The sequence below is a fragment of the Stegostoma tigrinum genome, chromosome 9, assembly GCF_030684315.1.
Source record: "Stegostoma tigrinum isolate sSteTig4 chromosome 9, sSteTig4.hap1, whole genome shotgun sequence".
Lineage (NCBI taxonomy): Eukaryota > Metazoa > Chordata > Chondrichthyes > Orectolobiformes > Stegostomatidae > Stegostoma > Stegostoma tigrinum.
In genome coordinates this window covers 15,095,169-15,109,588 of record NC_081362.1, presented here as the reverse complement: position 1 = coordinate 15,109,588, position 14,420 = coordinate 15,095,169, and the positions used below count along the sequence as shown (strand labels likewise).

The following is a 14,420-nucleotide window of genomic DNA, read 5'->3' as shown; positions in this document are numbered from 1 at the left end:
TTTCTGTGTCTGTGATGTAGAATGGTGTTGATTAGATAATGAGTATGATGAGTATTCCTGAAGCTGAGATAACTGACTTCCAATAACCACCACCATCTTCCTTTGTGCCAGGTATGACTGCAACCAGCAGAGAGTTTGTGTATTGAATCCAGCTTTGCTAGAGCCCCTCGTTGCCATGTATGGGTAATTGCTGACTTGATGTCAAGGGCAGTCACCTTCCTCCTCAGTTCACCATGTCTTTTCTTATTTGGAACAAGGCTAGAATGATGTCAGGAGCTGAATGGCCCTGGTGGAAACCAACTGCGCATCACTGAGCAGGTCCTTAGTGAATAAATGTTCCTTGATCGCTCTGATCCATCACTTTACTGATGATCGAGAGTAGACTGATGAGGCGATCGTTGGTGGGTTGGATTCATCATGCTTTTTGTGTACAAGTCATACTGGGGCAATTTTCCTCGTTGCTGGGTAGATACTGGTGTTGTGTATATACTGGAACAGCTTGGTTAGGGGAGTGGCACCTTCCGCCTTCAGTCTAATTGCTGGAATATTGTCAGGGCCCATAGCTTTCATTGTATTCAGTGCTTTCAGCCGTTTCCTGATGTCATGTGGAGTGAATTTGTTTGAGGACTGGCATTTCTGATGCGAGGAATCTCAGAAGGTGGTCGAGGTGGAAGTTCAACAGGTCTCGCTAATGCTTGTGAATGCTTCAGCCTGCCTTTTGGTACCGACTGTGTTGGGCTTACCCATCACTGAGGATGGGGATATTAGTGGATATCCTCCTCCAATTTAGTTGTTTAATTGTCCCTTGCTAATCATGACAGGATGGAGCAGGACTGCAGAACTTAGCCCTGACTGGTCGGCTGTGGAATTACTCATCACTCTCTATTTCATGATGTTTATGCTGTCTAGTATGCAAGTGGTTCAGTTTTGTAGCTTCACCGGGCTGACACCTCACTTGTAAGTATGTCTGGTGCTGTCCCTGATGAAATGGCTGTGTGATGGTGGTATCCTGTCATCTTAGCCCCAGGCTGAAGAATGTCAGTGACCAATGGTTGGGCCAAAGGATAGGGTTCTGTGCGACACGACCCTATGTCTACAACTCTATTTAAGGTCTTTGCTGTCGATCAGTTAGTAGTGCCCTTGCCCTCTGAGCCAGAAATTGTGGCCTTTTGAACCTCAGGCCAAAGACTTGAGCGCATCATTAAAGTCTGATGGCTACTCTGAAAGAGTGCAGCACTGACACAGGGGCAGTCATTGGGCTGAGGTCTTGGAGTTAGGCAATTAAATGTGGAAACATGCCATGCCATTTAGGACAGAGTTGTCTCCTCCGTGTCCCAGGCAGTACATATCCCTTTAACTGACATTTATTTAGCTGGTCGTTATCACATTGCTTTTCATGGGAGCTTGCTGTGTTCAAATTTGGCCACTGTATTTCCATCATTAAAAAAAAAGATCACTCGTTGACAGCAAAGTGCTTTCAGGTTCCCTCGATCATGAAGGACACAATGTAAGTCAGTGCTTTGTGTCTTTTCATGGGCTTTTCTTCTGTATTTTGCACCCCAAGGTCACAGTCCCTCACCTTCACCAAGTGTGTGGGCATTTGTCCAAAACTTGAGGAGGGAATAATATTTTGGTCAAGTTAAACATTGCTTCCTTTGAATCTGGTTCTCCCTACAACTCTAGCAAGAAGAAGCTGTAATCTCACTGTCCCCTAAGGGCCCATCAGTAGTTTATAACTAAATAGTAATACTTCTACACTGGATCAGCTCATTTCAGCCGATGGCTGGTGCCTCAGTGGTCAGCACTGCTACCTGATAGCACCGGGGACTGGGGTTCAATTCCCCCTCGGGTGACTGTCTGTGTGGAGTTTGCACATTCTCCCTGTGTCTGTGTGGGTTTCCTCCCACAGTCCAAAGACATGTAGGTTAGGGTCGATTGGCAAAGCTACGTTGTCCATAGTGTCCAGGGTTGTGTAGCTTAGGGTGTGGGTCTAGGTGGGATGCTCTGAGGGGTGATATGAACTTGTTGGGCCAAAGGTCCTTTTTCCCCACGCTGTAGGGATTCTATGATATCAGTACCATCTCTTATAGGAGCCTCTCAATATCTCATTCGTCCTTCTATTATTTAGTGCAATGTATAAAACCCTCACAAGGTTGTGTTTGCCAACATTTGTTGTATGCCCCTGACTGCTGTTGGTTTGCTGGGCCATTTGTGCCCAGAGTCTCAGGTAAGAACAGCAATCCCAAAACCAATCAACTGTATCCCAGATTTGTTGAGTTTAAATCTAACTGCCATGGTGGGATTTGAACCCGTATAGCTGAGACCATTAGCCTGGACCTCTGAATTACTAATGCAGTGATACCACCATGCCATCCCCTGCCACTGAGCAGATTGATACAGCTGATGGACGCACCGCTGGTTTCTATTCAACTTCAACGTGTCACGCTTTATTTAACGGCATTCATAGCAACTATCAGCTGAGAGCTTGGTGAAGATAGAAAGAAGAGGTGCTTCTTTATAGTCTGGATCACAGATGGGATGAAAGCAGGTTTTCAGGCGTTCTAGCTAGGGCACTGGCGCTAGGTTTTATTGTGCTGGGTTAGTGCTGTTGTCCCTATCTCTGCAATTGAATGCAATTTGCTCAAACACAGGCATGAGTTGGGAAAAAATGTTAAGTCTCGTGGATAATCCTTAGAGCATCATAAAAGCTGAGACACTGTTTGTGACTAGGGAGTGGTGCAATGCATACAGTTTGATTTTGGTTCAAACAAGGAGACGTACTCAGAACACAGTGTGGAGTTGGAGGAATGCAGCAGGTCAGGCAGCATCGGAGGAGCTGGAAAGCTGACGTTTCAGGTTGGGACCCTTCTTCAGATTTTTCCTGACCCAAAACGTCATCTTTCCTACTCCTCTCATGCTGCCTGGTCTACTGTGTTCCTCCAGCTCCACACTGTCTTATCTCTGACTCCAGCATAGGCATTTCTTACTGTCTCTCAGTGAGTACTCAAAACATTGACTGGAATAGTTTGGAAGAGTTAACACATTTATCACTAAGGCCAGTCCTTGCATTGGAATAGCGATCATTAAGTGTAACAGAATACTGAAATATTTTGGATAAATCAAGGTCATTGTGTTGAAAACAGTATTGTGCTGTGGTCGCCTTGAAAAGTGAGATGAACCAAGAAAGGGTTTGACAATCACCATAACTGAGACTAGCACTGGGTATTCCAGATTTATTAATTAAATTTAAATTCAAGTCAAATCCCAGCTGCTCAATGGGATATGAACCTGCCCAAAGCTTGGAGCAAAATACCGTGAAAGACATTCCAAGTGATCGATGATAACAAAGCATTCTGATGCCTGTTGGATTTGTAGCACTCTTGAAGGAATACAGTATTAGATCTGAGCCAGGCAGAAAGTGGTGCACGAATTCATGGCAGAACTGTATTTCTGACCAAACACATATCAACTCATAAAGGATAAATCATGGTCCAAGGTTGGGAGACACAATGGAGCGAGGAAATGAACCTCTGAATAGGCTCAGGAGTGGGAATAACTCTGGACTCATTCAACACAGACAAACTTTTGGCATTTGTGGGAAAGCCCAAGATTAGTGCCTATTAGTATAACAAAGTCTCAATAAACAAATAAGACCTTTGGCCATACTCTCTAACTTTGACTGGTTAGAATGTAGTATTTGCTATTATGAGAAATCAGTGAGCAAAGTGGAATAAATATAATCAAGGGTGAGCTAGTTAAACCTGAGAAGATATGTTAACACAGTAAGGGCTGGGGACTCATGTGGAGTATCATAGAATCCCTACAGTGTGGAAACAAACCCTTCAGCCCACACTGAACCTTACAGCATCCCACCCAGACCCATTCCCCAGTAACCAACTGAATCTACACACCCCTGAACACTACAGGGCAACTTACCTAACCTGCCCATCTTTGGACTGTGGGACGAAACCAGAGGAAATCTACACAGGCATGGGGAGAATGTGCAAACTCCACACAGACAGTCGCCCGGGGGGTGGAATCCAACCCTGGTTCCTGGTGCTGTGTGGCAGCAGTGCTAACCACTGAGCCACCGTGTCACCGGATAAACATGAACCTGATGTGTCACAGTGTGCATGCAACAGCATAGACCTGTTGGGCTGAATGGCCTGCTGGAAAACACAATGCCATAAAGAAATTAGATGCAGTGGCAGGAGGAGGATCCATTCGTTCATTTGAAGGATCAGTTACATCGAGTAAAGTGCGCTTGTATTATTCTAATATCTGTAAGGAGCCCAGGCCACAAAAGAGATTGGGAATTGCCTCATTTCTTCCAGTCTTTTGCAACTTTTCTGTTAAATGCAAAGCAAGTGTTGAGTGGTCTACTGCACAGGAACGTGAGAAGCTAAACTTAATCCGAAGAAAGTCTTGATGTAATTTTACCAAAATCGGACATTTATTTCCATTTTAACCCCCTGACATTGCTATTCCCAGGCTATTTTGTGATGAGTTATGCTTCGGAGGTGGAGGACAAGCGGATCGGTCGGAGGCTGATGGAACACAGCGATGGGAATGCCACGGATGCCAGGACAACATCACATCAGTACAAGAACTGCACTGAGCCTGGTAAGACAAAAGCAGTGCCTCTTCTAGGTCCTGGGAGGAGGAGAAAGTATTGCGGTGTTGTGCAGCTTAGTATTTGCCTTTGCACAGGAGCGAGACAGTGGATTGCAATATCTACTTTTTCTAAAAATAGTCTCGGGTAACAGGCTGACCCAATTAGAAACCCGACAGTATTTGAGAGAGAGAAGAAATGAAGAGTTATGCAGGCCACCCTAGTGTAGAGCAACATTGTTAGAGATTGAGTGGTTTGCCTGCTTTGTGTAACTTGGGAAGGTAAATGGGAGAAGCAAGCACTTTTCTGTAAAAATAAACTATATGTATGATTCTGAAAGATTATCTACAGTTGACGTCTGTATGTATTGCAGAAGACATTGTGCTTTACTTTAAAGGATGGTGTGGTAATTTGGTTCCGGTTATCCACCAAAAAATGCCTTCGGTTGATCATTGATTAAGCCACCTTTAGCATTGCACAGGGAAATGTGTTGTTGAGATAAATTGAAAGCACAAACTTGCTCTGCAGCAGATAATTCGTAGACGTGTCATTGTAACAATAATCTGCTCTTGCACAGCAGGTAAATGTTGCCCAAAGCTGAAGGATCTCATTCATTGTACAGTGTCTAGTGGAAGACATTAACCACGAGCTTCTGAAACAGTCTATCTTTCATCTTAACCTCAGAGCTTACTGCATCCAATGTGATGGTGCAGTGACATTAATGTGACTTTGTGAAGGTCCTATGCCTACCATTCTAATGAAGGCAAAGGTTCCTACTTTTAAATGATGCCGGATTGGATCTCGTTGCCCAGGCAATCTTGCAACATGCACCATTAGTTAAGCCTTTCTCTGCACCCTCCAGCTAGAATTGTCTTGGTGTTGCACAGAGGGAGAGCGTGACGTGATAAATAGTGGGGGTGATGCTGTGTAGACCATATTGCCCCTCAGGAATGTTATAGAGACGCATTAATTACCCTATATTTCCTGCAGCTCGATGTGGTAAGTTGTAAACAAGATACTAACCTTCCAGCAGATAGCCCCTACTAACACCTACAAGAGCCACTGGTTATGGCATAGCAAGAATAGGTAACACTGAGTGTTATTCAACATACAGCTTGTAAAATACCAACTACAAAGGACATAATGCCTCTATAACGCTGCCACTAGACATGTTTAAATATTGCCCAAATCAAAATGGCTTTAGAAAGGGGCTTTTTAGGGTCTCTGGTTACAATGACTGCCCAACGAGGCTATAAAGGTGAAATGAGAGAAAGATGTGGGTCCATGGCTAGGGCATGGGATTCCTTTGAAGATCTTTGGCCCAGTGATTTAGGAAGAGGGAAAGAAGCAGCTGAGGCATCTTAATCGTGACATCAAAAGAATTCTCTAAGGATAGTTGGTGCTGTGTCTGCAATGATGTAATTGTGAGCACGCTGGTTTCTGAACTCTGTGATCTGAGTTCAAATCTAAGTGTAGCCTCCTTCCTGGTGAAGTGAGTGGCAAGCCTTGGAAAATCCCATTTCTGGGGCAGCACGGTGGCTCAGTGGTTAGCCTTGCTGCCTCACAGCACCAGGGACCCGGGTTCAATTCCAGCCTCAGGCAACTATCTGTGTGGGGTTTGCACATTCTCCCCGTGTCTGCGTGGGTTTCCTCCCACAGTCCAAAGATGTGCATGTTAGGTGGATTGGCCATGCTAAATTGCCCGTAGTGTTCAGGGGTGTGTAGATTAAGTGGATTAGAGGGGTACAGGTCTTGGGTGGGATTCTCCTAGGGTCAGTGTGGACTTGTTGGGCCAAAGGGCCTGTTTCCACACGGTGGGGATTCTATGAAAGTGTTTGCAAATACAGGGAGAGCACAAAATATAACAGCAAAGTTTGCTCATGAAAAACAGGAAGAATAAGTTTCCAAGTTCCCTGCTTTTTTTTGTGCGTGTGCGTCTTTTCTTACATTTTACACTTCTCAGTGAAAAGGGTCAGGCAAGTTTGTCCTCAAGTGATCACACTTGGAAGTTGTTTTAAGGGGAAAAAATCTATAACTGGTCTGAGAGCTCAGACCCACTGTGGGTGTGTTTTCAATGAACCAGTCGCAGAAAAACACAAGCAAAATTGTTTATTGTAAATAGGCAAAGTTCCTCGGCACCAGTTCAACTGTGGTTACTGAAGCACTGTGATCATTCGAGTCCCTTTTGCTATTTTCATGCTCTTTGATGTTGTCTTCCCTTGTGTTTGTAACATGTCTCTCCTATCAGAAGCTTCTCTGTAACGCTCGGGATGTGCTGGGCTCAACCTTGATCAGGGGAAATGAGTTTTATTGTGAAAAAAAATCAGGCAGACACAAACTCAGGCAAAAGACATTCACACTGATGGTAAGAAATGAAAAACAAACTGGTTCACATATTGCAGCATTACAAAAGGCTTTTCTTGATGAAGTTCAACGATTTTATATTGGTACATATTTCTGGTGATATTATTGCTTCTCAAGCATCTAGATTTTTGATCCGGTAAGTAAGTGAGAAGTGTTTTTTTTCACCAGACAGGGCAGTGTGTAACCAGTTTTAAGACAAGTGGAAGGAGAATCCACAACATTTGCGAGAATGACAGTAGGAATGTTGAACTGTAGTATGTGAAAGATGGGACTGATCAGAGCAGGGAAAGTTGACAGTGGGTGTTCAAAATGAGGGGCTGCTCAAATGGAGACAAAATGTTGGTAGATAGAGCACACAGGTTGAAGAGATGCAAAGGGCAGATGGGGGGAATTTTGCACAGTGCCATACTATGATTTGAAAAGGATGGTGGATGCAAAATTAATAATAACTAGCAAAATGAATTGGATACCTGTACTTTAAGAGGAATCATTTCCAATGCTACAGGGATAGAGTGCTAACGTGGCTTTAACTGGACAGCACTGCCAAAGAGGTAGAACAGACACAGAGTGGCCTCCTTCCATGCTGTAAGATTCTATGTTTTCACCACCTCAAGATTCGACTCCCAATTCTATTCATTCAGATCCCATTTCAGACAGTAGTTAACAAAAGCATATCATTGGGGTGGGAGCACATTACATTTTTAGTATGTATTAAATGTACCATGGAATTGTTTTCACATTTAATTAAAGCTGTCAATCCCAAGTATTGCGAACAAGTTTTTACTTATAATTGTTGAGGTCATTGTACAGCCTGGGGAATGTGTCTCAGTAGCATAGTGGCAATGTCACTGAAATGCAAGCCAGAGACAGTCTGGGAGCTATGGATTTAAATCCCATTGTGGAAATTAAAATTTAGTAATTTGGATAAGTCTGACATAACAAGCAGAGTATCAGTTAACTGCGACGATGAAATATCTGGGTTGTCATTGAAACACTACTGGCTCAACAGTATCATTTAGGGAAGGAAATTTGCAGACCAGATCTGAGCATTTAGTGACTTCATTTCCACAGCAATGTGACTGACCCTTTGCTCCACTCTGATAAGCCCAGTAAACCACTTGGTTGTATCAAAAATGAGGAACTATAATGGTAACTGATAATCAAACAATTAAGGGCCTTAGGTTTTTAGTTTTAGATTTTGGATTTTATTGTCATGTGTACTCAAGGACAGGAACACAGTGAAAAATGTATAGAGTTGCTACACCTGGTGCCATCTTAGATACTAAGGTACCTTGGTACAAAAAATGTTTAGGTACAAAGTAGTAAGAGAAATGAGTGTTAAAAAGTTAAGCATTATTTCATAGAGTAGTTGTTTTCATAGAAAATAAATAAATAGGTAATAGTTTATGTTAAAGTCTTTCTTAGTTTAAACAAGGAAAATAAAGAAAGAAGTTAAAAGTTCAAAGCTCTTTGATGAGTCCTCCGCTTATCTCACTCTCTGGGAAACCTCAGCTGTCTGTTCTCGATGCCAATGCTACATATACCGTCCCTGCTGCTGAAACTACTGTCTCTCCGATCTGCTCTGGTGCCGCGGGAACAAGCCCCGACAGATCCACTTGCACACTGAGCCAAGACACCACCGTGTGCGGCCGAGAGACCAGGCCGAGAGCCGCCGAGGGACCAGGCCGAGAGCCGCTGAGAGCAGCTGAAGGACCAGGCCAAGACCCACCAAGAGAGCAGGCCAAGGTGTGCCGAGAGACGAGGCCGAGAGCTGCCACGAGACCCGGCCGAGAGCCGCCAAGGGACCAGGCCGAGAGCCGCCGAGGGACCAGGCTGAGAGCTGCCGAAGGACCAGACCAGGACTCACCACATGAGCTGCTGAAGAAAGTCCCCAGTGGATCTTCTCCCTCAGCACTGAATGGGTGAGATGGTAGCAAGGAGATGAGTCTCTTTCTCTGTCCCTGGGGGCAGCTCACTCAGTCGCTTCCCCTCTTGCCATCTCTTCCTGAGAGAAATATTCTCCCCATGTTTATGAGAAAGTAGGAAGTTGAGTAGCAGTTTGGATACAACGAGCAATTTATTAAGACTATCTTGGTAACTGAGAAGCAACTTAGACCCCACGGCATTGACGATATGGTGGTCCATTTAACCATGAACAGAGAGAGGAGAGATAGCAGCAGTAAAAAAGGGGCATTTCTGAAGTGAGGTGCTTGCTTTTGAATGGCGCAGTATCAGTGGGCCGAAGGCCCTTCATCCTTGCTGGAGACCTCTAGGATTTAACTCAGATGCTTCTTCAATGTCACTGCATTGGGCAGGAGCAACATGCTACAAGTTACCCTGTTAAATAATTTTGCGGGTCTGCAGCACACAGGAGCTGAACAAGAATCAGTAGGTCACCAGAAATGAAAGCTGCCGTGCAGGGAGACAGCAGCTGTTTATGTTTCTTTACAGAGATAACAAGATGAACACAGCAGGCCAAGCAGCGTCAGAGGAGCAGGAAAGCTGACGTTTCGGGCCTACACCCTTCTTCAGAAAATGGGCAAGGAGAAATGGAAAAGGGGCTCTGATGCTGCCTGGCCTACTGCACTATCTCAGATTCTCCAGCATCAGCAGTTCCTACATCTCTACGTTTCTTTACAGCTGTCTTTACCTGTGACCCCCCCCCCCCCCCCCCCCACTCCGGCTCACAGGGAGCCTGAATGTAGCTGTTCGTTTTGGGTTTGCAAAGCCACAAAGAGGCCCATTATATTTGAATAGTGACTACGTGATTGTTTTTCATCATTGACGACAGCTCGCAAATTCGTGTTCCATGTGTACAGCCTCCAAAAGTGTTTTGTCTTTCTCACTTCTTGCATTACGACCGGTAGAGGAAGTGCGACCTCAAAACAAAAGAGCCACTCTGAAAACTGGTACTGCAAGTTCCTTCCCGTCACGTTTTGTTTGTTAGTGGTTACTGGTTTAGATAACGTTGTAGTTTCGGAAAACAGTGAGCTTCCCCCACCGTCCCGCTTGAATTCCTGTCCTGGTGGGAGCTGACGGTGACAAATGCCGTCAAATAGCTCCCATGGACACCTGCAAGAGAAGGCATCCGGGTTAAAACCAAAGCGCCCTGAGTGAAAACACACCATAAACGACAGACCCTGATGTTTTGAAGCTGACTTTTTAAGGAAGTAAATGGTGAACTGGCAAGTGAGAGAGGGGAAACTTGCAACACTGCCCACAGAAATGTACTGCAAACCATCAAGCCTGGGGGTTGTCAAGAAACATAGAAAATAGGAGCAGGCATTGGGCAATGCGACTCCTTCTAGCCTGCCCCACCATTCAGTGTGATCATGGTTGATCGTCCAACTTAGCCCCCTGTTTCCACTTTCTCCCCCCTACCCATTGGCGCCTCGAGCCCTGAGAACTATAGCTAATGCCTTTTTGAAAACATTCGATATTTTGGCCTCAAAGAAAGGGCTGTCAAGTAGCAAGCATGCCCCCCTTATGGGAATGTCTGCATTGCAACTCCCTTCCGAAGCACTGCTCTCAGCTCATGTCTGAAGCCTGCAACATTCATTTACTGCATTGACAATGAGATGGCAACTGCAAAAGGATATGTTCTGGAATATGCTGAGGTTGTGAAATTGCAAATCCTCTCCTTTCTTTAATTTTCTTCCATATTGACTCTCATTGTGCATGTAGTATCCCATCCTGAGAGGTGGGACTTCTATATTTTGGAAGCTTTGGTGTCTCCATCAGGTATTTCATTTATCGCCAGAACAAGGCAATTTGGCCCATCACGTGTGTGCTGTCTTACTATCCTCCTGGTTCTCTGTACCAGCCAGACTGCCCTCCTTTGTGCATTTATTAAATTGCTTATTGAAAGTTTGAGTCTGCCTCTGCCAGGCAGCAATTCCACATCCAAAGGCCATCAGACATAAGAGCAGAAATGGGCCAGTCAGCCCATCGAGCCTGATCCACCGTTGACTGATATCAGACTGATTTAACAAACCTCAACTCCACTTTTCTGCCTGTTCCCCACACGCTGTAGGACATTTCTCCTTTCTCCAGCCCTTGTGAAGTTGGCTGAATGAATTTGTCCCTACTTGCGCACAGCCGCAACAGACGAGGATGGCGAGAAAAACTCATCATAGTTCAGTTCATTTACAGTTTTGGTTTCAGTCATCCCTGTAACCTCTATTTGAATTTGAATTGAATGAGAAGGAATGTCTTACAGTTAGCTTTATACATTCCACTGCCACTGGGGCACCTCGCGTCTGCCAGCGAAAACACTGTTATAACTTCGGAAATGTGTGTCGGCCAGTTTGCCCACTGCAGATCCCCAGAAATAGCAGGGATAAATGTTGGTCAAGCTGCCAGGGATAGCTTCCCAGTTCTTCTGTGAAATAATGGCCATGGCATCTTTTGCTCACCACCTTTTGGGGGCAGATGGGGCCTGGCAGAGGCATCTCTTCTGAAAGAGTGTTCCCCTGCCAGTGAAGGTCACCCTCGGCACTGTAATGGGAATGTCGACATTGATTCAGGTGCTCAAAAGTGGTGAATCGGGATTTGAAATAACAAGTCTCTGGCTTCGAGACGACAGTGCTGTCGGCTGATCCACGACCGCCACTTTCAAGGGCAGAGAGAGAGAGCAGTTAGTCTGCCTAAAGCACGTGCTAGGTTTGAAAGTACCACAGAAACTCTGGTTGGGGACCTGCACTTGGCTTTGTATAAGCTCCTGAAGGAATCAGCACTTGCCCAGTTTAGAACCGCAGAATCCTTACAGCGTGGGTAGAGGCACGGCCAAAGGAAGTCTGAAATAGAAGGCTGCACCGACTCTCTGGAGAGCATCCCACCCAGACCCACAAACCCCTAGCCCACCCCCACCCTATCCCTGCATTTCCCAATTCGTCCCTCACCTCCCTGGACAGTACGGAGCAATTCAGCATGGCCCGTCCACCTAAAACTGCACATCTTTGGACTGTGGGAGGAAACCGGAGCACCCGGAGGAAACCCACGGACAGAATGTGCAAACCCCACACAACCTGAGGCTGGGATTGAACCTGGATGCTGTGAAACAGCAGTGCTAACCTCTGAGCCACCATGCCACCCCATAACTATTACTTGTTTTCTTTGCCTATTCTTCTTGAAAGTTTTATATTCAAATATAAGTATTTCAGCATGGGAGTAGGAACGTCATGTTGAGGTTGTACAGGACGTTAGTGAGGCCTCTTCTGAAGTAGTGTGTGTGGTTCTGGTCGCCCTGTTTTAGGAAGAATATTATTAAGCTGGAGGGGGTTCAGAAGGGATTTTCCAGAATGTTTCCAGGAATGGAGGGTTTAAGTGATAAGGAGAGGCTGGATAGGCTGAGAGTTTTTTCATGGAGCATGAACGGTTACAGATGTTTATATAGTCATGATGGTATAGATAAAGTGAATGGCACGTGTCTTTTCCTTAGGGCAGGGGATTTCAAGACTAGGGAGCATATCCTTAAGATTGGAGGAGAAAGATTTTAAAAAGACATGGGGGCAATTTTTTTTTACACAGTGTGTTTGAATTGTGGAATGAACTTCCAGAGGAAGTGGTGGATGCAGGCACAGTTACAATGTTTAGAAGATATTTGGATAAGTAGATGAATAAGAAATGTTTGGAGGGATATGGGCAAAGCACAGGCAGATGAGACTAGTTTAGTTTGGATACATGGTTGGAATGGACTGGTTGGACTGAAGAATCTGATTCTGTACTGTACGATTCTGTGACTCTAATGCTTTTAATTGTAAATTAACTGTAAATTAATGTACACACTTTACAGTTTGATTTTCTTCATTTTCTTTTTTTTCCTTTTGCCTCTTTTTTTAAAACCTTTTTACTTAGCATAGAGTCATCGAATTCCCACAGCACAGATTGAGGCCATTCAGCCCATTGAGTCTGCACTGACTTTACAAACCTTTATTTGGTGTTGACTATGTCCACTTGTTTCATTGCGGCGTATTTATTGTGGGCTTAAACAAATAATGTTCTAAACTCAGCAATTACAAACCGAAATCAGCCTTCGCTTCCATTTCTGTTGGTTTCCGGGTCAGGAGAACTGTGCCATTCCTCTTTGAGTTATTGTTCTGGGCATCTTTAGCATCTGCTTTGGTTCAATGTCTCAAGCTGATAGCGCATGCTCCCTCAGTACTGGAATGTCAGCCTGGAAACTTGGGGTCAGATTTCTGCAAGGCCGCCCGCCCCACTGTTTTGTTATTATAGTTTATGGTATCAACATGACTCCATTACTCACACTTGTCCTGAGCTGGTTACATGCAGGCAAAAGCTGTCCCTTGTTCTTATCCACATTGCTATTCTCTGAAATTAAGTGACCATTGTAAAAGTGTTAAATTCTCTGCGTATCTGGTACACAGACATAACCAGAGATGGTTTTGCCCACCTCTTTATTCCACAAACAAAGAAGTAAACTCTATCACCACTAACACTGACCCTTTCTGATTGAGTCTAGTCCAAACAGTGCCAGGTCTGGCAATATCTGGAGTGAGAGACAGAAAAAAGGAGACTGCAGAAAGCCAAAGCACAGAGGAATTTGAGGTTTGTAATGCATAAACAAGAAGTTAGCATTCCAAGTTCAATAAGTAATAGGGAGAGTAAATGGACTGATGGACTTTCTTCCAAAGAAAATTGCGTATAAAAATAGGAGAGTCTTGTAAAACCTATGTAAGGCATGGGTTGGACCATACCTGGAATACTGTGAACAGTTTTGGACCCCTTAACAACGGGAAAATATACTGGCATTGGAGGTAGCCCAGAGAACATCATGGGGCAGGACCTCCTGTACAGTATGATGCTGATTCTAAGGTTCACTGGGTTAATCCTAGGTAAGGAGGGATTTTGTTTTATGAGGAGAGGTTGAGTAGATCGGGCCTGTATTGATTAGAGTTTAGAAGAATGAGAGGTGACCTTATTGGGACATAAAAGATTCTTAGGGGACTTGACAAGGATAGATACCGGAAGTTGTTTCTCCTTCAGCGAGGGTCAAGGTCGACAGGGCATAATCTTAGAATAAGGGGGTCTCACCTTTAAGGGAGAGACAAGGAGAAATTTCTTCTCTCAGAGGGTATAAATCTGTGGAATTTTTTTTACCACAGTGGGTTTTTCACTGGGTCATTAAGTACATTCAAGACTGAGAGAATTTTAATCAGTAAAGGAATTAGGGTTATAGGGATAAGGCAGGAAAGTGGAGTGGAAGATGATTTGATTGGCCACAATCTCATTTAAGGGCTGAGCAGAGTCGATGGGCTGAATGGCCTACTGCCACTCCCACATCATATGGTCCAACATTTCGAGTTCTTTGGAGCCTGCATCTTCTTTGGGCTTGACGTTATTTCTCTCTCCCCAGATCTGCAGAGTTTCTCCAGCACTTTCTGATGTATTTTGGATCTCCTCAGCACTCGGCTTTCACGAGTCC

General features: G+C 44.6%; 1 protein-coding gene across 2 annotated transcripts in view; it reads left to right on the top strand.

Annotated features, from left to right (window-relative positions):
• The window catches only part of slc24a3 (solute carrier family 24 member 3), a 344,615-nt gene that overhangs the window by 28,736 nt on the left and 301,459 nt on the right, over positions 1–14,420 (top strand). For both annotated transcript variants that reach the window (XM_059648357.1, XM_048536075.2), the window contains exon 2: positions 4,492–4,623. In XM_059648357.1, coding sequence (XP_059504340.1) covers positions 4,492–4,623 — 132 coding nt within the window. The remainder of the gene's footprint in view (positions 1–4,491; positions 4,624–14,420) is intronic.